The following is a 23,931-nucleotide window of genomic DNA, read 5'->3' as shown; positions in this document are numbered from 1 at the left end:
ACTTTCCCCCAATTCTCCTTCTGTGTTAAATTGCTCTCAGCTGAAGCTGAAATCAGAGTCAATTCTCCTTAGCATTCAGTTCAGAAGTCTTTCTCTGCTCAGCTGATCCTAACCAATCAGATCTCTTGGAACAGTCTGTCACTCAAGACTCTGTTTCTGTGACTGTTTCAATTTCTGTTTCTCTGTTTCAATTAACCTTCACAGTCCTTTATCTGTTTACACAGTACGTCTAAGCTTTTAGAAGTAAATCTGTTACAGCATGAGACCACAGTGAGGTGCATTTCATCTGCCAACCACAGGACTAATCTTTTGACACACCATTCATAGTTGTTTGAAAATTGATACATGCATTTTACATGTCAGTTGCTGAATTCTGTGCTTGGGAGCAGAAGCTGTGTATGTGTGTTTTAGGAGTAGAATTGCAGTTATTTACTAATTCTGAAAGTAAATATGTTTGGGGGAGATATTTTAATCTATCAGGTGTTTATGGTGGAAAATGATCTGATACTGATAGCCTATTGTTAATTTAAAAAAAAATCTGTTTATTTTATCTCAACCACAAATAGTAGCCAAAACAGTAAGTTTCTACATTACTCCACAAATACACTTCATCTGGGAGTCACCAGGGTAAACAGCTCGATAAATGTATTCTGGTTACCCAAAAATGTTACTACATGCTCTTAATTTTCAACACTGTTCACAGGAGATACTTATTAAGAAAGCACATGAATACATCATAGTGGACGTAGGAAGGAAGACACCTTTGAACATGGGCAGGCCTAAAGCAACACACAGTTTATAGAATAAAAGCAATACCTTGAATTGTTCCTGGAATTTACAATGTACTGTGCCTTTTCAGCTTTTGCAAGCATCCCAAATGTTACTGAGATAAAGGAGAATATGAATCTAGGGCTAACGCTGATAAGAAACTCAAGAACAGGAGGATTCTTGGTAAGTACTGGAAATGTGAATAATGAAAGCATGAATTCTGTTTCCAATCCATAACAACATGGTAGTCTTTTGTGCATCTGTTGATGCACTGAAAGAGAAGGCAATGTGTAGGATCCTGTGGATCCATTCCAGTAGTGTCTTCCTCTAGTTGTGTCAGCTGAATTAACCTCTTGCGTAAGTAGAATGGTCCTTGTATGAGAGGAAAGCACCACCTCTAACAGAACAGATCAGCAGGAGCAAACTAAATATTCAGTATAGGCTATATCCTTCCACTCCAGTCAGCTAATTAGGGAGTTTTCCTCCATCTCAATGAACTTTCCTCCACTGGAAGAGGACTTTTGATGTTTCAGGAAGGTTCCACACTTGAGGAAGGCCTGTCTTGGTTTTGGTCCCTGCCAGCTGTGCTAAGTGGGCTTGGTATAGGCTGAAGTACAATTTGCATATGATGAGCAAAGCAAAATTGTGTTGAGTATTTAATGAGCAGACAGCATTCTTCAGAATAGTACAATGCCTATCTAATGAAGAAGAATTATTGTTGGTGTTTATACCCTGCTTTTCACTTCCCTTCCTTCCTCCACATCAGACACCCTGTGAGGTAGGTGCGGCTGAGAGAATTGTGACTGACCCAAGGTCACCCAGCTGACTTCATGTGGAGGAGTGGGGAATCAAACCTGGTTCTCCAGATTAGAGTCTTCTGCTCTTAACTGCTATACGACACTGGCTCTCTGTGTTAACCACTATACCATACTGGCTCACTAATGTTGTAACAACTAAAGCAGGACTCTCATTCACTGTGAGTTCCAGGGACCAAGGCCAAGTTATTTGTTAGACACCATAGGTATAGTGCCTAGGACCCACAATACTTTTAGGAACCAATGAAAATATTTTAATTTCTTTTAAAATCAGAAGGGGAAAAAATGAACCTTTAGGGTTGAAGAAAATGTTGCAATGTTTTCCTCACATCAGAGAAAAATGAAATTTTAGGACCCACAAAAATCTATAACATTTCGCATAAAACAGAAAAAAAAGTTATTTAAAGTTATATAAAATAGAATTTTAATATTTATATTGATATAGTGGGAGGGGCCCACAAAGACAAAGGTGCCTAGGGCCCACAAAAATCATAATGCAGCCCTGCCAGAAATCTCATGGGGTGAGAGCCATTTGCTACAGATGGGTGACTATAATTCTCCCTTCTGTCTTCTAATAATATCTGGACTGGATATAATAATAATAATAATAATAATAATAATAATAATAATAATAATAATAATAATAGATTTTATTTGTATCCCACCCTCCCCGCCAAGGCGGCTCAGGGCGGCTAACAACATTCCATACATTAACATAAATAGGTAAAACTTTAAATTTAACAGTTAAAAAATTAAACATAAAAACCAGTTAATTGAGTTAAAATACATAATTTAAGTTACATTAAATGTATCTGGCAGCAATAAAACTGTTCTGGCGCTGGTTCTGCCAGTTAGATAGTTCCATGGTAGTATTATAGATGGCGGTTCTTTTATTCCTAGCAACTCAGCAGTCGATATCAGCATAGGCTTGTCTGAAAAGGGCGGTCTTGCAGGCCCTGCGGAACTGGTCAAGGTTCCGCAGGGCCCGCACTTCCTCCGGAAGCTGGTTCCACAGTGCAGGAGCCGCGGCTGAAAAGGCCCGTGCTCTGGTGTTTTGGAGTTTGACCTCTCTCGACCCAGGGGTGGTCATTTTATTTTTACCCACTGACCTCAGCGCTCTCTGGGGTTCATATGGGGAGAGATGGTCCCTTAGGTAGGCTGGTCCTCGGCCATATAGGGCTTTAAAGGTAATAACCAACACTTTGTACTGGACTCGGTAGGTGATTGGCAGCCAGTGCAGTCCGCGCAGCCCCGGCCGTATGTGCTCCCATTTCGAGAGCCCCAATAGTAGCCTGGCCGACGCGTTCTGCACCAGCTGCAGCTTCCGGGTCCGGCACAGAGGTAGCCCCAAGTAGAGGGCATTACAGTAGTCCAATCTTGAGGTGACCATTGCATGGATCACTGTTGCGAGGTCACGGCGTTCCAGGAAGGGGGCCAACTGCCCTGCCCGCTTCAGGTGGAAGAATGCTGACTTGGCAGTGGCTGCTATCTGGGCCTCCATTGATAATGAAGGCTCCAGTAAAACACCCAAACTCTTTACCTGGCGCACTGGTTTCAATGGTGCGCCGTCGAAAGTTGGGAGAGCTATTTCCCCTCCTAGGGCGCCGCGACCCACACAAAGGACCTCTGAGCCACGTCGCTACAGCCTGCAGAGCCCGATCTAGGTTCCCTGGGGCGGAGCCGGGCCGGCCGTCCATTAGCAGATAGAGCTGGGTGTCATCTGCATATTGATGGCAACCCAGCCCAAACCTCCAGACAATCTGGGCAAGGGGGCGCATATAAATGTTAAACAGCATTGGGGAGAGAACTGCTCCCTGAGGCACCCCACAATCAAGTGTGTGCCTCTGGGAACGCTCACCCCCAATAGCCACCCTTTGTCCCCGACCAGAGAGGAAGGAGGAAAGCCATTGCAAGGCCAACCCCCCAACTCCTATGTCGGTGAGGCGGCGCTTTAGCAACTGATGGTCGACTGTGTCAAATGCCGCCAACAGGTCTAGTAACATCAGTACCGCAGCGCCGCCCCGATCCAGTTGCCGCTGAAGGTCATCTACCAAGGCGACCAGCACCATCTCCGTCCCATGGCCCGGTCGGAACCCAGACTGGCACGGGTCAAGAACAGATATAAAAGATAAACAAACTGGATTATCCTTAAATCTAAGATACTTCATGTTACAAGGTTTCCCTGGTATTTCTTTTAGAGAAGGGCTCAAGTGAGAAGGAAAGAAGAAAGAACCATGCAGGGAGGTTTTGCACTGCTTTGTCCCTTGACAGGGTCCTTCTTTGTCCCTTCTCCACTACATATCTGTACATCATTGTGAAAACAGGTCTTTGTGGAATTTTAATTCATCATACCCTGTGATTTTTTCCTCTGGTCCAAACACGTATAAAGCTAAAGAGCCAGGATAAGCCAGGCAATATCCTCAAACACTATAAAACACTATAAATAATTGAAGTTAAATAGTTGAAATTCATTTATATAATTGAGAAAAAACTTAATTAAAACACATTAAACATAGATTGAAACTTGGCAGGAGTATGTAATGCTCAGCCACAAAATTAGGAAATGTTTACTTTTTCATTCACTTTGGAAGCTCTTTAGAAATATTCTCTGTGCTTTGTAATGAAGTCTGGGAAACCTTTTAGAGCTTGCTATTTGCATAGTTCTGAAAAGAAGATCCAGTGATTTGAGTTTACATGCTGAAGCTGCAAAAAAACCAAGTCTCTTATGACTTGCTTGCATTATATGCAATATTTTCCATATCATAAAGATCTAAAATCCACACTTGTACTATAAGCTTTTATGGGAACTGTGACAAGCTGGTGTGTTGAAGAGTTATGCACATGGTGAAACAAATATATTTAATTTTTTTTGTATGTACTAAACAAAAATGATTGCAGGTTCACAGCTTAATGGGGAGAGGACGTGCAAAGAGCAAACAAATACACAACAACGTTATTATTTGTGGAATGAAAAAGACTGCTGCTTTTACTGATTACAGACCAAGGAGTGTTGGCAAAGTGTGGGGGCAGATCCAAGTATCAAGTGACCCACCTACCGCTCAATAAATCACCCCCAGTCTGCCTGCTGGGGAAAACCAGGGAGTGACAAATATTTGGTGATAACATAAGGGTAGCTGCCACTGAGTAGTACCATTTGCCACCTGGGGTGAGCCCATGTACAGCCCCCAAGCTGGGCCTACTGTGGGGTGGCTCAACCCCTAAAACCCTTTAAGGGAGTCCGCAAAGTGGAGGAGGCCTTTCTCCCCCCAAAAAGATCTGCCCCAATGTGCAAAACGGAGTGAAGGGAGGGAGGGAACCCCCCCCCCCCAGTGCTCCTGCCAAAGCTCCTAAGCCTACAGTGCAGGCCATCTTGTATACTGAACAACCAAATGTCCATTTCCCTCTCAGAGAAGTTAATGCTGTTGACTCAGTATAAAGAAGAGAAGAGATTGGATTTATATCCTGCCCTTCACTCAGAATCTCACAGCAGCTTACAATCTCCTTTCACTTCCCCTCCCCACAACAGACAACCTGTGAGGTAGGTGGAACTAAGAGAGTTTTTCAAGAACTGCTCTTGAGCAGAACAGTCTCTGACAGAGTTATGACTGACTCAAGGTCACTCCAGCAGTTGCATGTGGAAGAGTGGGGAATCAAACCTGGTTCTCCTAAATAAGAGTTCATGCATTTAACCACTACATCAAACTATCTCTCACAAAAGACTCATGCCAGAAACAAATGTCTGTGTGTTTAATGATGAAGCCACCCAGACTGAGAAAGGATAGCTGGCTCAGAGTCACCCAGTGAGCTTCATAGCAGAGCAGCATATTAACTCTGGTTTCTCTTACTCTAACCACTATACCAAACTATTGTCAACTTTCCTCATAGTGTACGACTCTCACTCTCTGTTGATATTCTAGATAGGGCAATTCATTTATCTTCATAGGCTATTGACATCTCAAGATCTTAGCTGTGCAGGGGCTGGAGTACTCTATGAACAAAGACGTTTATTTGCTGTGTAATGAAGAAATGGGACATTGCTATGAAATACTGCCACTAAGGAACAGGAAGAAATAATGCTGTATTACTATAAGCATACTCTTATTTTCTTCCACTGTTGATCTGGAAGAATGCCACTTGGAGCACTGAGTGCTTGTTGATAGAAAAGGTACAGATATAAAGCTGTGAAGATTCCAGTACAATTTTCCAGTAATGCAGTTTACCTATGCTTGGGAACGAATTGTTTTAAGGTTAAGGGCTAAAAGTCTTAGGAGTTGGAAGGAGATGGAGGTCACTTGCTTGATTCCAATGTTCTTGTCTTCCTCATCAAAATTTCTCAGCTCTTGGATGCTTGTTGCCTGTGGACATGGCTCGATATCTCCAGAGTGTTCAATGTGGAAAGTTCAGTTGAATTTACTTATCTCCCTTGAATTTATTTAATCAATTGTAGAGAATAGCTTCTGTATCTTAAGCTCATTTTCCATTTCAGCTTGGCGTAAGTTTGTTGACATTGACTCAGTTTAGACTTAACTCAAAAGCACTGTGTAATTAAATTAACTATGGTTAATATGACTGAATGAAGACCACTCCAATACCTGTGGTTGGTTAGCCATTGACACAGGCTATGATTTTAAGTTCAGAAACAAAATGGGATTCTAAACCACAATTTGAAATCAATTAGAATCCCATTTTATGAGCGTAAAAGAAACCCTAATTTATTAATTGTCATTAATTTGATGTTAGATCAAAGACTTCTTAGACCAGCAAGTCTTCGGTCATGCCTCCACAGAAGGGCAGGACCAAAGGAGTGTGTTAGTCAAAGAACAGACTGAGTCCATGCCTGTCAAAAACAAAGGGTCATCAAGTCAGATACACACAAAAGTAAACAAATGATAGTTAGTTGATCATTGAAACTTAGACTACTACACAAACTGTGGTTAGTTGTTGTCCATGGAATTGATCCAATCAATCTTTCCACTGGTGAAAAGTGGCATAGAAACTCTGACCACCAAAAAAGACTATTCTGGATATCATGGGTATTACTTCCCACTGAAGAAACACCAGTCAAAAGAATCCACAGCACTCCATTGAGAGGCACAGTCATCAAACTGCATACAGTCATGTGGGACAGGTGCTGTAATCTGAGTGAGAAATGGCCAAGACTGAGGAAACAATTTGGCTGTATATGGCATAATTTGAAGCCAGGATCTAATATTTGACCACAGTTATGGTTTCATGTTGCATGCTATCCTTGCTTAATTCTAGTTAGTTTCCTACCAGCCCTCCTTGCCTACCCCAACTACAAAGATCAACAACAGCTACAAAGATGTGTGCCAAGAACACCTCAAAAACTGAAAACCACTCTTGCCCTTAGCAGATCCTTGCTAGGAGACTGCCTCTGTCTGCTCTTGGCTGTGAGTCTGCTTGATTCATATCTACACTCCTGTATCTGCTTCAATATCAGTAAAGTCTTGGCTTTCTTAACTGCCTGTGCTCTAGCATCGAAACAGCTTACACAAGCACCCTGTTTCACAGAGACTATGGACCAGGGCAGGGGGAAATGGAAAAAAAACAGAATGTTTATACCTCTTGCACCCCTCATTCAAGTCTCTCATAGCAATGTCCTTGAAGATCTTGTACTATCTTCGTCTGGTCTTGGCACTTGTATCACCTCATGGTACCTTCTGCCACTTTATAAATAGCCATTCCTAGAGAACTCCACACAAACAATTGTATGTGAATGATCTAGCATTATGTTCTTTGTCTGATGAGCCACCATCTGCAACACTCGCTTTTTTCCATTTGAGGCATACCCCAATACTTCAATCACATTGTACCCAAGTGCTTTAGATGCTGGCATTAAAAAGTGCCACATGTTTAGGCAATGCAAGATCTGCTCTTCTGCACTATATGCAATGGGCTGTGATCTTCATAAAAGAAGAGGAAGAAGATGAGTAGATTGGATTTATACTGCACCCTTCACTTGGAATCGCAGTGTGGCTTACAATCTCCTTTCCCCTCCCCCTCCCCACAGCAGACAACCTGTGAGATAGGTGGAGCTGAGAGAGTTCTCCAAGACTGCTCTTGAGAGGAACAGCTCTAAGAGAGTTATGACTGACCCAAGGTGCATGTGAAGGAGTGGGGAATCAAATCTGGTTCTCCCAGATAAAAGTCTGTACACTTAACCACTCAGCAAACTGGGCTGCAATACCTATTTTTACATAGCCTATATAATGTCACACGGTTCCTGAAAAGCTCTGTGTGCCTTGTACTCTCAAAATATATATGTAGATATGTGACAAAGCCCTGCCATTTGCAAAAGAAAAAAGAATGTGATCAAGCTAGAATTTGTAAAAATGAAAGTTTGCAATTTATTGCTGTATGAATTTATCTTTAATTTGCAAAACGCACTGAGGTAAAGTTCACTGTCTTTTTCCTAATTATTTTGGATATAGAATTGTCACACACTTTTTCTTTTTGTTGATAATGTTAAGAATGGTGCCATCTTCTGGTCAGTCGTAGACTTAGATTTCCCCTGAACAGCTGTGAAATAGTAAGTCATGATGGTTTTAACCAAATTTATAAAACACTCTATATTTGTTGAATATTTCAGTGACTGCCTGTTTAGGCCTGGATATTATGTCCTCAATGTCAAGCACATGCATTTCCCCTTCATCCTTTGAGGAAAAGAGACTGTGATATCTAAAATAATATTATGTGCCTCCTCCACATTTTCATATGGCAAGAGGTTCTTGGTTAATTTTCCCTTGGATGAGAGATTACAAGTGGCAGCAAAGAAGCATTCCTACAAAGCATCAGATGTGTCAACCCCCAATCAAATCCCCTAAAAGAGACTGTTCCTCAGAGTGGTTTAGGCCAGAAGTCCCCAATTCCCAGGCCACGGATTGGTGCCAGTCCATGGCATGTCAGCAACTGAGCCGCAGGCATAGTCATAAAACTGCTGTTGGAGCTTTGGCATTGCTTTCATTGTATGGTTAGTATTGCATGTTGGAAAGGTGTTTCTAGAAATAACTAAACTGCTGAGCCTGTATACATACACACACACACACACACACACACATATATATATATATACACACACACACACACATACATAAACACTGTGGCTAAGATGGGCTGACATTTGCTACCTTCCAGTCCTCAGGAATGGAGGCAGATTTCAATGAAAGATTACATATTTTTGTCAGGAGATCCACAAGTTCAACTTTGAGTTCTTTCAGAACTCTTGGATGTATGCCATCTGGACCTGGTGACTTATTAGTTTTTAATTTGTCCATCAGTTGTAGGACCTTCTCTCTTGTCACCTCATTCTGGCTCAGGTCTTTCAACACCCCTTCCAATAGAAGTGGTTCCGGAGCATGCAAACACTTCTCATTTTCCACAGTGAAGACGGAGGCAAAAAATTTATTTAGCTTCTCAGCCATTCCCCTATCCTCCTTCAGTAATCCTTTGACCCCTTGGTCATCCAAGGGCCCCACTGCCTCCCTGGCTGGTTTCCTGCCTCTAATATAGTTGAAGAATTTTTTATTGTTGGTCTTTATGTTTTTTGCAATATGCTCCTCATAGTCCCTTTTTGCCTGCCTGATCACAGTCTTGCATTTGATTTGCCATTGCCTGTGTTCCCTTTTATTAATTTCACTTGGACTAGCTTTCCACCGCTTAAAGGAGTCCTTCTTACCTTTTACAGCTTCCATTACTCTGTTTGTTAACCATGCAGGCCTTCTCTTATACCTGTTTGTACCTTTTTTAACTTGTGGTATATATTTTATCTGAGCTTCTAGGATTGTGTTTTTAAATAGCCTCCAAGCTTCCCCAAGGGCTTTGACTGTATTTACCTTTCCTTTCAGTTTCCTCTTCACATGCCTCTGCATCTCAGAGAATTTACCCCTTTTAATGTTAAACGTGGTTGTGCTGGTCTTTTGGGGCAATTCCCTATTTATACAAATAGTGAAATCAATAATGTTATGGTCACTGCTCCCAAGCGGTGCGATCACTTTTACATCTCTCACCAGGTCTTGGGCATTACTTAGGACCAAATCCAGGATCGACCCACCCCTGGTAGGTTCTGTGATCATCTGCTCCATAGCACAGTCATTGAGAGCATCTAGAAACTCAGTCTCTTTCTCTCGACCAGAACACATATTGACCCAATCAATCTGCGGGTAGTTGAAATCACCTATGACAACACAGTTTTTTCGTCTAGCCACATCTTTAAGCCTTCCATCATATTATAGTCGTCCTCTGTCTTTTGATTTGGTGGGCGATAACAAACTCCCATAGTTAAATTGCCTTTTGGGCCCTCTATTTCAACCCAAAGCATTTCTATAAGGGAGTCTAATTCTCTGACCTCAGTCTTACTGGACCGTATGCCCTCTCTGACATACAGAGCCACCCTACCTCCAACCCTTCCCTCCCTATCCTTCCGGTATAACTTATATCCAGGAATCACCGTGTCCCACTGATTCTCCTCATTCCACCAAGTTTCTGAAATTCCCACAATGTCTATGTTTTCTCTCAACACTAAACATTCCAACTCACCAATTTTACTTCAAAGACTTCTAGCATTTGCGTACAAACATCTAATAATAAATTTAATAATAATAAACTTTTATTTATATCCTGCCCTCCCCGCCAAGGCAGGCTCAGGGCGGCTATCTATAATTTCCTAGGCAAGCTAGGCCCGCCACCTTCCTCCTGCCACCTCGAGACTCTGGCAGGCAGTCCATTCTGTTTGTCACCGTCTCAGTGGACAACTCTGTTCCATTACCCAGTAGAAAAGTATCAGCTTAACCCTTCATCTCTTTGAGATGAGTCTTCCCGAACCAGAGACATTTCATCTCCTGTCGGCTTTCCCCCTAGATTTAGTTTAAAAACTGCTCTGCCACCTTTTTGAGTGCCAGCAGCCTGGTTCCATCCGGGGACAAGTGGAGACGGTCATTTTTGTACATCTCCCGCTTGTTCCAGAAAGCATCCCTGTGCCTAACAAACTTAAACCCTTCCTCCTTGCACCATCGTCTCATCCACACATTGAGACTTCTAAGTTGTGCCTGTCTTTCCAGCCTTGCACGTGGAACAGGTAGCACTTCCGAGAAGGCTACCTTGGAGGTCCTGGCCTTAAGTCTCCCGCCTAGCAGCCTAAATTTTTCCTCCAGATATCCTCCAGATTTTCCTCTAGATATTCAGAGTACCGATATAATGAGGAAAAATGGTATTACTTCAGTAAAAAAAATGTAATGATAACAGGGTAATATGTGCAGCAAATTGATACATCATATACACAGTCTGCAGTCCTTTCCCCTTTTTAAAGTACCATCCAAAACCCATTCTGTTATAGTACAGCCCTCTTACTGTTATAGAACTCAGTTTTTCATGGTTAATGATAATTGTTGCACTGGAGTTCAGTTTGCATTTGCAGTGAAACCTTAGGATGGTTCAAGAACTCAACTGAACCTGAGCTCCCAACAGTGAGAAGACTGGTCTATTTTGCTCTTACTTGAACCACAAAATCAGATACAATATCCAGAGGATATGGTTAAGTTTAGATTCACTCAGGCGACCTTCCCCTGTAGGATTTGCCTTGGCTGACTTATTCTGATGACTTGAAGCTCTCACATTATCGTGTACTTGGTTGGTCTGCTGTACATGGGGATTACATATGTGTGGCCATGATGTGAGGTGTGCGCTGCATGTAGCTTATGTCAGTTCTGGCATTCTACCAAAAGTGGTGGGGAGGGGATTTAAAAGGGTCTGTTTTAATTTGTGTTTTTAGCATGCTGTTTTTGTTTTTTGTTTCAAAGACTTGTGGTCCTTTGTGGGCGCAGCAATGTGGAAGTCAGTACTATGCAACAGGAATCTGTTCTGAGTTCAGTCCAAGTTTCCAGATTGTGAGAAGTTTTTCACCTGCTCTGCAAAGTAAGACAGTCTGTGTAAACATCATTAGTTACAGAATGGCTTAATATCAAGAAAGAATCTGTGCACCTGAAAGTACCTATCTCAGTCTTTTGAATTTTCTTTTCAGTTTGTAAAATTAAAAATGTCATAGCACAACAGTGCCTAGAAGACATACTTTCTAGCATGGAACTCCTGGCTTTTTGCATGTGTATGGAATTTAGTTGTGAAAACAGGATTATTTTTCCCTCAGTCATCACATCAATTGTGAGCTAGTGAATGTGTTTGTGTGACATTGGATAATGCATGTAACATCTCCAGTGATAGAGCACACATTTCTTCCTTCCCCATATCTTGATTAATTTTTTATTTACTTGTTTTTCACTTTATGAAGAGTTATGAGCATCAGAAAATTTTGATGTTTTATTAGCTTTTTTTTTGTAATTTCCCTCACCACTTCCAGTTCTGGGAACACTTATCTCCTGGCTTCATAAAAATTAAGAATGGCTACATTTACTGTACAAAATTCCTGAAAATTCTGTAGATGCTGCCCCCACTGTCAGATGTGGTGGGTAGGGCCTGTCCCCACAAACAAAGGCCAAATACCTGATCTTTTCTTGTTTTTTGGTCACCTGGGGTTACTTATGAATTGGATAAAGCAATTGTTTTAATATTTTAATAATTGCTTTTATAGGATTATTTAAATCTGTAATTTTATTTGGAAGCCATCCCTAGGCTAAAAGCAAGGACATACTTTTAAAAAAAAAAGAGTCAACAGACTTGGCTATCATGGCAACAAGTTGTTTTGGTGGTATCATGGGTTAGTAGCACAGATATAGTTCAAATGGAAAAGTAATGTTTTTGTCATCTGGATAGGGCTGCCAAGCCCCCGGTCTGGTCTGGGATTCCCCCACCTGGGAGGTTCCCAACCCGCCGGCCCCCACTGGACTGGCAGGGGGAATCTCCCCCGAAGTCATCAGTGAGATGACGCCACCCTATGGTATCATAGAGTTTCCCCCTCTCAAATGGCTAGAGCATCCAGGAAAACCATAGAGTTTCCACAGAAACACCTAGAGAGGCCATGAGCAATGGTAACGGCATGATGACATCACTTCCGGGTGACGTCATTGCGTCGCACGCAAGCAAAAGTCCCCTGCCAGAGCACGGAAGGGACTTGGCAACCCTACATCTGTAAGAACTCAGGGAAAAATCTTTCTTTTTGCCTGTGAATTTTGAACATAATGTAGCACAGCGTATGAGCTGAATGAATTAAAATGGCACATTTCATTCAACATGCACCTTTTCTGTTTTTCCATTTGCAGAGTGTACTTCAGCCATAGACCTTGTGGTGGTATGTGATGAGTCAAACAGTATTTATCCATGGAATGCTGTGAGTGCTTTTTTGACAAAATTTGTCCAAGGTTTGGATATAGGCCCCACAAAAACTCAGGTGGGTATATTTTAAAAACAAAATAAAATGTTTCATTAGCCACCTATGAATTCTGTCATCTGTAAAAAAAAGCTAGTGTTTCTTTTATGACAAAGATTTCATAGTCTGAGATTGAGAATAATTTTATTACCTATTTTATTAATCAGTTATACAAAGCAAATATAAACTAACCCAATGCCACAGACAGTCAAGACTATATAACTTACTTTTCAAAGTAACATATTAAGGCACACTCATATACATGTCAAAATTCTCTCTTTAGCACTCTCTTCCAGTTTAATTGAGTTCCAATTTATAATAAATGGCTGCCATGGTTTAATAAAGGTTTCTTGAGCATTCTTTTCATTTGTATTCTTGGCTTCTTCTAGGCCCAAATAAATTCAGTAAGAAGCAGCAAATATTGAAACAAAGCACGGCTCAAGATTAAGTGATCAAAGTGCCTCTATATATCCATTCTTTCTCTATATAATTTTTTGGGGGTCTGCTGCACCATTTGGACTGACAGCTTTCTGGGAAACAGCAATGCCTATTGATTACTTGTAGTATAATTTTAAGAAAATCTTTATTCATATATTTAAATATTCAGACAGGCTTTTTTCATACACTGTGGACTCAGAGCAGCTCACATAGAAAATATTAAAAATGTGAATAAAGAAATTGTCTGGTCCTTTCAACGGGAGTTTCTGGGGCTTGAACCTGGGGCCTTCTGCATGCCAAACAGATAGTCTGCTGCTGAACCACAGCCCTTCTGCTTTTGCCCTAAGCTTATGTCCATGGACAAGCCCAGGTTTAAATTATCTCTGGAAAAGGAGGGGTACATGCTCAGGCACAGGTAGGGTTGCCAAGTCCCCAGCTTCCCAGAGCGGGGGACTTTCGTGTGTGCTTTGCGTGTGCGCGGCGCGATGATGTCACTTGGAAGTGACATCATCAAAATGGCGGCATCCATGCAGGGCCACTCTAGGCCATTTGGGAGGTAAAAACTATGTTACCTATTGTACCATAGTTTTCCCTCCCAAAGTGCTAGAGTGTTCAGGAAAACCATAGAGTTTCCCCGGAAACACCTAGAGTGGCCCTGCACGGGCACCACCATTTTGATGATGTCACTTCCGGGTGATGTCATCATGCCAGTGATGTAGGAGGAGGTTCCCCCTGCCAGTCCAATGTGGGCCAGTGGGTTGGGAACCTCTCCGGTGAGGGATTCCTTGTCCGGATCAGGGTCTTGGCAGCCCTAGGCACAGGTTTTGTTGAGTTGACTTTCTTATTTGGTCAAGCCTAGGGCTAAATGACCTACACAAAGAAGAGGGGTCCATGCTCAGCCACATGTTTTATTCATCCAGCTTAGGTGGCCCCAGGCCCCTCACACTTGATCTATCAAATGCTCACTGGAAGGTCTTTTTGGTATATTTCATTGCTGTAAGAGCTGCAAATGAAGTATGACAGCTAAAAATTGCCCTTCCCCAGGAGTAAAGCATTCTGGGAACTATATGAGTTTGCCTTGTATGAAGTAACATCACTGTAGAATGAAAACAGCTGCTGTTATTTGCATAGTGGTATGTAGAGTACAAAATTCCACAGAGTAGCATTAGTCTCAAATGTAATGCAGATATAATCATAATAAATAATAGTACTTTAATGCCTTTTATTTGTGTATTTCTTTTTAAAATTTTAGGTAGGCTTAATTCAGTATGGCAATGACCCACGAGTAGTGTTCCAGCTGAATACTTATAATAATAAAGAAGATGTTGTACGGGCAATGTCGCAAACCACTCAGAAAGGAGGGGAATATACAAATACGTTCAAAGCAATTGCTTTTGCCAGGTAATCATATCCAGTGCTAGCCAGTATCCTAAGATAAAAAATTCAAGAAGAATAGTCATGTTAGTTGCTGTAGTAAAACCAACCCAGTAGCACATTAAAAAAAGAAGCTCTGCCATGCCATCTTGAGCAGAGTTACACTCTTATAAGTCCATTAAAGTCAACTTAGAGAAGGATGTGACTGAGTGGTAAAGTATCTGCTTTACATCCATATGATCCTAAATTCAGCCCCCAGCATCTCCAGTTACATGCAGATGGTCCTAAATTCAGTCTCCAACATCTTCAGGTAATGTGAACATCCTGGGGCTGTGGAGAACAAGCATTACTGATGTTAGTATACCAATGGTCTGACATCACTGACATTACATTACTGACTTTAGTACACCAATAGTCTGATGTAGTTTGGCAGCTTCTTAAATTCATTGCAATATGGGATTGCATTCTTATGGCAGCATAAGCTTCCATGGACTAAAACCCATTTTGTTAAATGTGTGGATTGTATCCCTGACTAGCATTAATGATCTTGATGTCTGCCTCCTCATCTAAAACAAACACATATAAACACACGCAGGTATATCCTAGAACATTGCTGGCTTTAGAACACCAATAGTCTGATTCAGTTTGGCAGCTTCATAAATTCATTGCAATTTAGGATTGCATTCGTATGGTAGTATAAGCTTCCATAAACTAAAGCCCATTTTGTTAAATGTATAAATTGTATCCTTAACTAGCATTAATGATCTTGATGCCTGTCTACTCACCTAACACACACACACACACTCACGGGTATATTCAAGAGCATTGTAATCAATGGAGATAAAATGCTCTGAAATGTAAAGCTAGTGATGTGGAATGGATTGTGGATCAGGCTAGGTGACTCAATTGCATATCTCTTACTAAAGACCTAGAGCCAGTCTGTTTGCTCTGCCTAATCTACTTTATGGGGCTGTATGATAAGAACATAAGAGAAGCCATGTTGGATCAGGCCAATGGCCCATCCAGTCCAACACTCTGTGTCACACAGTGGCCAAAAAAAAATTATATATAGCCACTGATGGACCTCTGCTCCATATTTTTATCCAATCCCCTCTTGAAGCTGGCTATGCTTGTAGCCGCCACCACCTCCTGTGACAGTGATGAATAAAACAAGAGGAATACCACGTGCTCTCTAAACTATCTGGAGGAATGGAAATGTCTAAAGCTAAAATAAAGGGTATGAGTAATGCTGTTACATTTTTATGCAGAAATTGTCATATTTAAATTCCACGGTAAGAGTTTTCAAACTTAACATGGTAAGCCTATCCAAGTCAAGACAGTATTTATATAAAGTAAAAAAAAAGGGGGGGAGGACTCTATAAATCTTCAGCCCAATCCCATGCACACTTACCACAGAGACCATTGATGGGACTTATTCCTAAGTAAGTCTGCTTTATCTGAAGAAGCAAGCAGTGACTCATGAAAGTTCAAACCTTGCCACAGATTTTGTTCGTCTTTAAGGTGCTACTTGACTCTTGCTTTTAAGTCTGCATAAGATCTCTCTGCTTTTGGTTGCCATCAGGGCTATTTTTCTAGTAGGAGCTCCTCTGCATATTAGGCCATGCCCCCCTGATATAGCCAATCCTCCTGGAGCTTACAGTAGGCCCTGTACTAAGAGCCCTCTAAGCTCTTGGAGGCTTGGCTACATCAGGGGGCATGGCCTAATATGCAGGGGAGCTCCTGCTAGAAAAAGAGCCCTGGTTGCCAGCATGTAAAATCTGCACATGCAGAGCTGAAATTTTCACCTAAGCAAAAAGCATTCCCCCCACACACACATTGGAACAACACCAGAGCAACCCCATCACTTCCATCAGATCTACATGCAAGTGTAAATTCAGCCTCCCACTGCAACAACTTCACACATCTGAACAGGACAATATACAGGTGCTGCCTTGCAAGTGGGTATGATCAACATCTGCCTGTACACGTGAATTCTCTATAGCAGCCCCATCCAGAATGATCTGCCAGAGGAGATCAGGAGTTGGCATTTTGTTGGCAGAGTGATTATACAGCAGTCAGGATGCTCAACTGAGTAAGAGTAACAAAAGCTTTATTTATGAAACTAATAAACTGGCTAGGAAAGAGAAGAGATAAACCTAACTGCCTTACTAGCACAGAGGGAGAGAGAGAGAGCCCTAGAAGAAAAGCCTAAGAATAGCATTCTACAGACAAAGAAAAGCCCCTTTAGAAAAAGGTACTCCCCCTATGCTCATGTCTAGCTAGTGCTTGCTGTGCTCTGCAGGATCTTCTTTCCTCTTCTTCTTGTACTCAAGACATTGCTATATTCCAGCACATTGTTATGAAGGAGTTATGATTCAGGAAAATGTTTCAATAGACAGTACAGGACTGTGGACTGTGTTATCTGTTGCTGCATGTTTTTTATCTTGCTCTCACTGTATTATATTTATACTTATATAATACAATTTTTGCATTGTTTAATATATGTTTACTTATACCTTGTTTCAGTGTTTTGAAATCTTAGTGCTATTGCATTGTTTATACTCACATTACATAATCCACTTTGAGTCTCATTTTGAAAAGTGGACTATAAGCAACATAAATTAAATAAATAATAATAATATAAATAAAATAAGCATTGCCTGTTATCACCTAAGAATTACGATTTCTGCATTAATTAAATAGCTTCACTTTGTTTGAACTTGATGATGAAAATGTGCTTAAAAGCAGCCTTCACATCTGGTAAACTGAACTGTTCATTACAGACAATATGCTTTCTCCGGTGAAGCTGGTGGGCGGCCAACAGCCTCTAAAGTCATGGTTGTTGTGACAGACGGTGAATCTCATGATGGCTCAAGACTGCAAGAAGTGATAACTCAATGCAATGAGGACAACATCACTCGATTTGGTATAGCAGTACGTAATGTTTTCCTTTATTAAAATGATCATTTGCATGGTGTATCACTTTATTAAATGCATATGTTACAAAAGTGTTGAAAAGATTAGAGTCAATGGGCCTAGAATGTAGACAGTTTTCTGGAGACAGTTTTCTTGGAGGAATGTATCTCAGGGTTCAATTTGTGCTGAACAATGTATATGGCCTTCACTTCAGTCAAGGGAGTACTTCTGTCCATTCATCATTGAATAGTTATTTGCTTGTGTGAGCCACATAATTCTAACTATATCAGCAGGGTCAGTTGCAAGCGGTTGTTGTGTCTTAACAATTCCACCACTTGATAACTTCACAGAGAGGCATCAATATTTTTTTCTTCTTCTGTGAAGTCATGTTGGAAGTGAGCATCAGTGAGAACAGTACAAGTGTTTGTGCATTTAAGGTTATTTACTGACCTTGTGAACATTATCTCAGCAATGATTTTTGTGTGGATGGGGACTGGAGGGGAGAGAAAAGATTAAACAAGAAGAGCACTTTCAGCCTTTTTTTTTTTAAAGTTCATTCTTTTACAAGGAGAATGTGGATTTTTTAACCCTTGTGACTTGAGCTGCAACACAGATATTGATTTTGAACTCTTAATGGAAATAGGGAGACACAGGAACAATTATTTCAATTAGTTTAGGATGTCCCATCCTGTTGATTGTATTGACTCACTCTGTGTAATCCACCTTAAGTCCCAGTGAGAAAGGCAGACTATAAATAATGCAAATAAGTAAATTTCTTACCATGGTCAGATATAGGTTTCTTACTCAATTGGAAAAAATTATTTTTCTCTCTTTTCCCTCCAGGTATTAGGATACTTAAACAGAAATTACTTGGATACCAAAAAATTAATTCAAGAAATCAAAGGAATTGCAAGTCTTCCATCATCAAAATATTTCTTTAATGTCTCTTCTGAAGATGCACTTTTAGGAGAAGCAGGAACACTGGGAGAGCGAATTTTCAGCATAGAAGGTACCAAATATAAAGGGGTTTTTTTTAGAATTCCTTCCTTGAAATAGTGTTTTTAATTCTTATGCTGTTCATAATTAAGTTCTTTGTATACTCTTTTGAGATTTCACAAAAATACAACAAAATGTGATTTCTAGTTCCCTGGGATTTATAGTACAAAATAGCAGAGAATTTCTGGGAGGAAAAAAGATAATTTAATATGTATTGGCCAAAATCTAAAGAAAAGTGCAAGTTATTCCCAAGAGGGCTTTGGATTTGTATCTTTCAAGCAATAGCATGGTGTAGTGGTTAACAGGGGTGCACTCTAATCTGGAGGATTGGGTTTGATTCTCCATTTCTCCGCATGAAGCCTGCTGAGTGACCTTGGGCCAATTCCAGTTCTCTCAGAACTCTCTCAGCTCCATCTATCTTACAAGGTACCTATGGTGGGGAGGGGGAAGAGAAGGAGATTGTAAGCTACTTCAAGACTCCTTAAGGCAGAGAAAAGGAGGGTATAAAAACCAGTTCTTCTTTTTCTCAGGTCACATGGCAGACTGCTTTAGAAAACAGAATAGGAATCTTTTTTCAAAGACACAAAGCAAATCTCGTATTTGATGTATAGGACCCTTGAGGGCACCTTTGACCCCAGGCATTTTTTGAGTGAAACGGCTTTCTTATATGGAATATGCATGCAATTTGTGGTGTTAGGAAGAATACTGTTTCATCACCAGGTACTCATCAAGGCGATTCATTCCAGATGGAAATGTCACAAGTTGGTTTCAGTGCTTCTTATTCACCACAGAAGGTAATTAATATCTTGTAACTTGATGTAGGGTTGATTGATGCAGAGTTGCACTATGTTAATATATAGTACGTTACACAAATATTGTACTCATAATTGTCACCGTTTGGCTCTGTCAGTTTCTTCTGTGCCTCAGATGTATCTAGCTAACAGGGAGTCTGAGGATGACACAGAAACAGGTGATGGATACCTCAAACCTTTTACTGGGGAAATGCCTGGGTTGACAATAGTTGCAGACTCTCCCCAAGATTTACAGCCAGTGCCTTCTACAAGCACAGGCACTCTCTATGATTTACAGCCAGAGCCCTAACCACACTGTTAGAGTGTCAAGGGAGAAGAGAGCAAAACAGAAGCAGAGGAAAGCCCAGCTGTAATTGATCACAGCCAGGGAAGCTGATGGCTCTTTTCAAGAACAAGCAACACCTGGTCGAAGAGAGCTACTGCAGTCCCATAAAAACCAAGCAGTTACAGTGTGTCTCTTGCTGGCAACCACATTTGTACCAGCTTCCTGCTGTGACTCCTGGAATCAGCCTTGCTTCTTGCGTCCATGTACTTTGACCATCATTCTGGACCTGACCACTCCTCTTAGACTTTGCCTCTTGGACTTTGCCTTGTATCCTGACTCCAGGTGCAACAATTTCTGTTCTGGACCTGACCACGCCTCTTGGACTCTGACGAGTATCTGGATTCTCAGTGCAGCAACCTGTGTTCTGTACTGACTACACTCTGTGGCCTTGCCTGGGATCCTGACTCCTTTTGTGCCATAACCTTGGATCAGCCAGACCTCAGCTCCTGGACTTTGCCTTGCATTGCTACCTGACCTTGGTGCCTGGACCACTTGTGTTAGGCTGGGTCTCTCTCTCAAAACCCAGATGCCAGGGCCTTCCTATGACTCACTGGCACAGGGCCTGCCCTTAGTCCTAATCATGGGACATGACAAAAATTGTATTTTCTTCCTAAGTAGAAACTTGACAGGGAAAAAGAATCACTAAACAATAGAAACATAGATCCAGAAAGTATATCAGAGACCGTATGGACCATAATTAAATTTGAAACAGGGTATATCACACCTAAACTATCTCAAAAAGATAGTTGTGGGAGTTGCTTCCTCATGTTTATCTTCTTCGCTCACTGCTCTAGTCCCATACAAGAGCAAACATGATTTCATCCTAAACCAATGTTTCCTTTCTAGGGGAGAAGTAACATATGCATGTGAAGAAACTATGTACTTGGCGTGATCATATTACCAGAGCAGTGTGGAGTAAAGCCAAAGGAAACTGCCCTGTCTGTCCATTAGCCAGGAAAACAATGCTTGTCCTGCCCCCAGGGGAGGAACAGATGGCTTCAAGTCTGACCAGCACAGCAGTCAATCTGGAAGCATGGTGCCAGAGGACACAACCCCTGGGAACCAGTCCTCTTTACTGGTGGACTGAAGCTGAGGGAAAGCATCTGCCACTCAGTGGAAGTAACATGCTAATTGGTCTCCAGTGTTGCAAAGGCTTGTCCTTGTTCATCACTATTTTCTTTACTTTTGTAAGGGCCAAAGTGCACATGACAGAGAAGTTTCATGATCAGAACTCCCAGCATATTATGTGGCCTTAACAACAGATGCAGGTGTCAAAATTTGAATTAAGGTGACAGTGCAAGGGAAGGAGGGATCTTGCTTTTTTGCCTTTTGCCATTGTGCCAAACAAAAATTGGCTCCTCAGCCAGCTTCAACCTAATATGGGTACAGGTCCTCTACTAAAACTTAAAGTAATCTGAGGAAGCAAAATTCAGCTGGTGGAGAAATGGCACCCTGATAAGATGTTAGGCACTGTGCTTTGATCTATACTGAACCCTCCACTTCTGCTTTTCAGGATCAAAAGCACATTGGGAGTTCTCATCGCTTGTAGTTTGACCCTAAGTATTGCCTCTTCTGTTTTTTCTAAAAATCATTTCCAACATAAATGATTTTGTTTAAAATTGTGTGTCCCCCCCCCCCTCCTGTTAAGGAAGCTCTGATGTTAGGTGCTGTTGGGGCTTATGAATGGAGTGGAACAGTGATCCAGGAGATATCCAAACAAACAATTACATTTCCCAATCAAGCATTTGGAAAAATTTTGCAAGACAGAAATCAGAGCTCCTATTTAGGTGAGAATGGAAGTTCCATGTAGCAAAAGAATCAACTGATGTACCTGTGTTACACAGATTGTTTAGAATTGAAAGGATAGTGAAATAATTTAAAGTTTATCTTTGAAGATTATTGTAAACAAAATGCTATGCCCTTGGAAACAGTTTCTAAAGTACAAAGCACTAGCACCATTTGATTTTTTTAAAAAAAAATGTGTAAGAATGATTTTAACTGATTATTTTATTTAAAAAATTTCCACCCAAATTTGATCCTCCAGGTGGCAAACGTCAAAGTGTTAAAACATCAAGACATTAAGAGCATTTAAAATGTAATTTTATATAATATATCCTAAAAAGTAAAGGTAGTCCCTGTGCAAGCACCAGTCATTTCCGACTCTGGGGTGACATCGCATCACGATGTTTTCACTGCAGACTTTTTTATGGAGTGGTTTGCCATTGCCTTCCCTGGTCATGTACACTTTACCCCCAGCTAGCTGGATACTCATTTTACCGACCTCAGAAGGATGGAAGGCTGAGTCAACCTTGAGCCAGCTTCCTGAACCCAGCTTCTGCTGGAATCAAACTCAGGTCATGAGCAGAGCTTGGACTGCAGTACTGCAGCTTACCACTCTGCGCCATGGGGCTCTTATAATAAAATATTCTAACAGTTTAGAAACATAGACACACATAACACAACCAGGGAGGGCCAATAACAGATAGTGGGAGAATGCCAGACAAAACACAGAAATCTTCACCTGCTGGTGGAAAACAGTGATAAAGGGAGACAGATGAATTCCCTGGAGGAGGAATTCCAAAGGTTCAGCACCATGACCAAGAAGGCCTGTTCTTGGGTTGCTACCTATCTAGCCTCGGAGGGTTGGAGGCATCCAAAACAGGGGCTCCAAGAAGACTGGAGCAGGTTCATATGGGAGTAAGTGGTCCTTAAGCAATGCTGGCCTGAAGCTGCATAGGATTTTAAAGGTCTGTATTAGCAGGGCTTTTTTGTAGGAAAAGCCCAGCAGGAACTCATTTGCATATTAGGATACACCCCTGATGTCACTATTGTTTCGCATAGAGCTTTTTATAGGAAAAGTCCAGCAGGAATTCATTTGCATATTAGGCCACACCCCCTGACACCAATCCAGCTGGAACTGTGTTCCTGTGTGTTCCTGCTCAAAACCCCCCTGCATATCAGCATCTTGAAATGGGTCTGGAAGCAAACTGGGAACTAGTGTAGGTGGAACAAGACTAGAGGGATATGGTCCCTATGACTCACTGCTGTCAGCATTCTGGTCATGTATTTGGTATTTTGTATTCAGCATTCCGGTCATGGCATTCTGTACCAGCTTTAGCTTCCAGACTATCTTCAAGGGTAGCCCTGCATAGAACATATTGAAGTGATCTAATCTAGATGTTACCAGGGAATTTGCCACTAAGGCAAGATTTTCCTTCCAAAGAAAGGCTACAGCTGTCTCGCCAGCTGAATCTGGTAAAAGGCACCACTGGCTGCCTCTGCCACTTTATCCAACAGGTGGTCTTTGTCCAGCAGCACCTGCAAGCTATGATCCTGCTTCTTTAGGAGTAATGCAACTCGATCCAGAAGAGGAGATATCCCAATTCATGAGTCAGACCTTCCTCCCTTCAATAGTAGCACCTCCATTTTGTTGGGATTAAGTTTCAGTTTATTCACCTTCATCCATTCCAGAACTTCCTCCACGCACCAGATTTTTAAATTTATGAATAACATTTTGTTCTTTATTTATTTTACTTCATTTATACCCTGACTTACTTTCCAAAGAGTTTCGTGGTGCAGAGTGTTAAAGCTACAGTACTGCTGTCCTAAGCTCTACTCATGACCTGAGTTCGATCCCTGGTGGAAGCTGGGTTTTCAGGTAGCCAACTCGAGGTTGACTCAGCCTTCCATCCTTCTGAGGTCGGTAAAATGAGTACCCAGCTTGCTGGGGGGAAAGCGTAGATGACTGGGGAAGGCAATAGCAAACCACCCTGTAAAAAATCTGCCATAAAAATGTTGTGAAAGCAGCGTCACCCCAGAGTCGGAAAGAACTGGTGCTTGCACAGGAGACCTTTCCTTTTCCTTTTCTACTTGCCAATGGGGATCCAAAGTAGCTTACATTACTCTCTTTTTAAGATTTATCTTCATAACAAGGTTGGTTAGGCTGAGAGTGTTTGGCTGGACCAAGGCTGACCATCACACTTCCATGGCAGAGTAGGAATTTGAACCTGGGTCTCTAGCCACTGTAGACCAACATGCTACTGCTACACCACACTACCTCTCTTGAGAACTTTCCTTTCATAGTAACACCAAAGGTTAAAAGCACCCTTGGAAATCAGCAGACCAAGCTCTGCTTTCCCCTTTCTAAATGAT

The 23,931-nt window shown here is 41.5% G+C and overlaps 1 protein-coding gene across 1 annotated transcript in view; it reads left to right on the top strand.

The window, feature by feature from the left end:
- Positions 1–23,931, top strand: part of ITGA2 (integrin subunit alpha 2) — a 111,225-nt gene that overhangs the window by 58,368 nt on the left and 28,926 nt on the right. Inside the window, exons 4-11 of the mRNA XM_060236007.1 lie at positions 860–951; positions 11,399–11,513; positions 12,812–12,939; positions 14,609–14,757; positions 17,514–17,664; positions 18,490–18,655; positions 19,363–19,436; positions 21,428–21,566. Of these exons, the coding sequence (XP_060091990.1) occupies positions 860–951; positions 11,399–11,513; positions 12,812–12,939; positions 14,609–14,757; positions 17,514–17,664; positions 18,490–18,655; positions 19,363–19,436; positions 21,428–21,566 (1,014 nt within the window). The remainder of the gene's footprint in view (positions 1–859; positions 952–11,398; positions 11,514–12,811; positions 12,940–14,608; positions 14,758–17,513; positions 17,665–18,489; positions 18,656–19,362; positions 19,437–21,427; positions 21,567–23,931) is intronic.

The sequence above is a fragment of the Heteronotia binoei genome, chromosome 4 (assembly GCF_032191835.1).
Source record: "Heteronotia binoei isolate CCM8104 ecotype False Entrance Well chromosome 4, APGP_CSIRO_Hbin_v1, whole genome shotgun sequence".
NCBI classification, from domain to species: domain Eukaryota; kingdom Metazoa; phylum Chordata; class Lepidosauria; order Squamata; family Gekkonidae; genus Heteronotia; species Heteronotia binoei.
The sequence above is the reverse complement of the archived record's forward strand: the minus strand, read 5'-3'. Positions and strand labels throughout refer to the sequence as shown.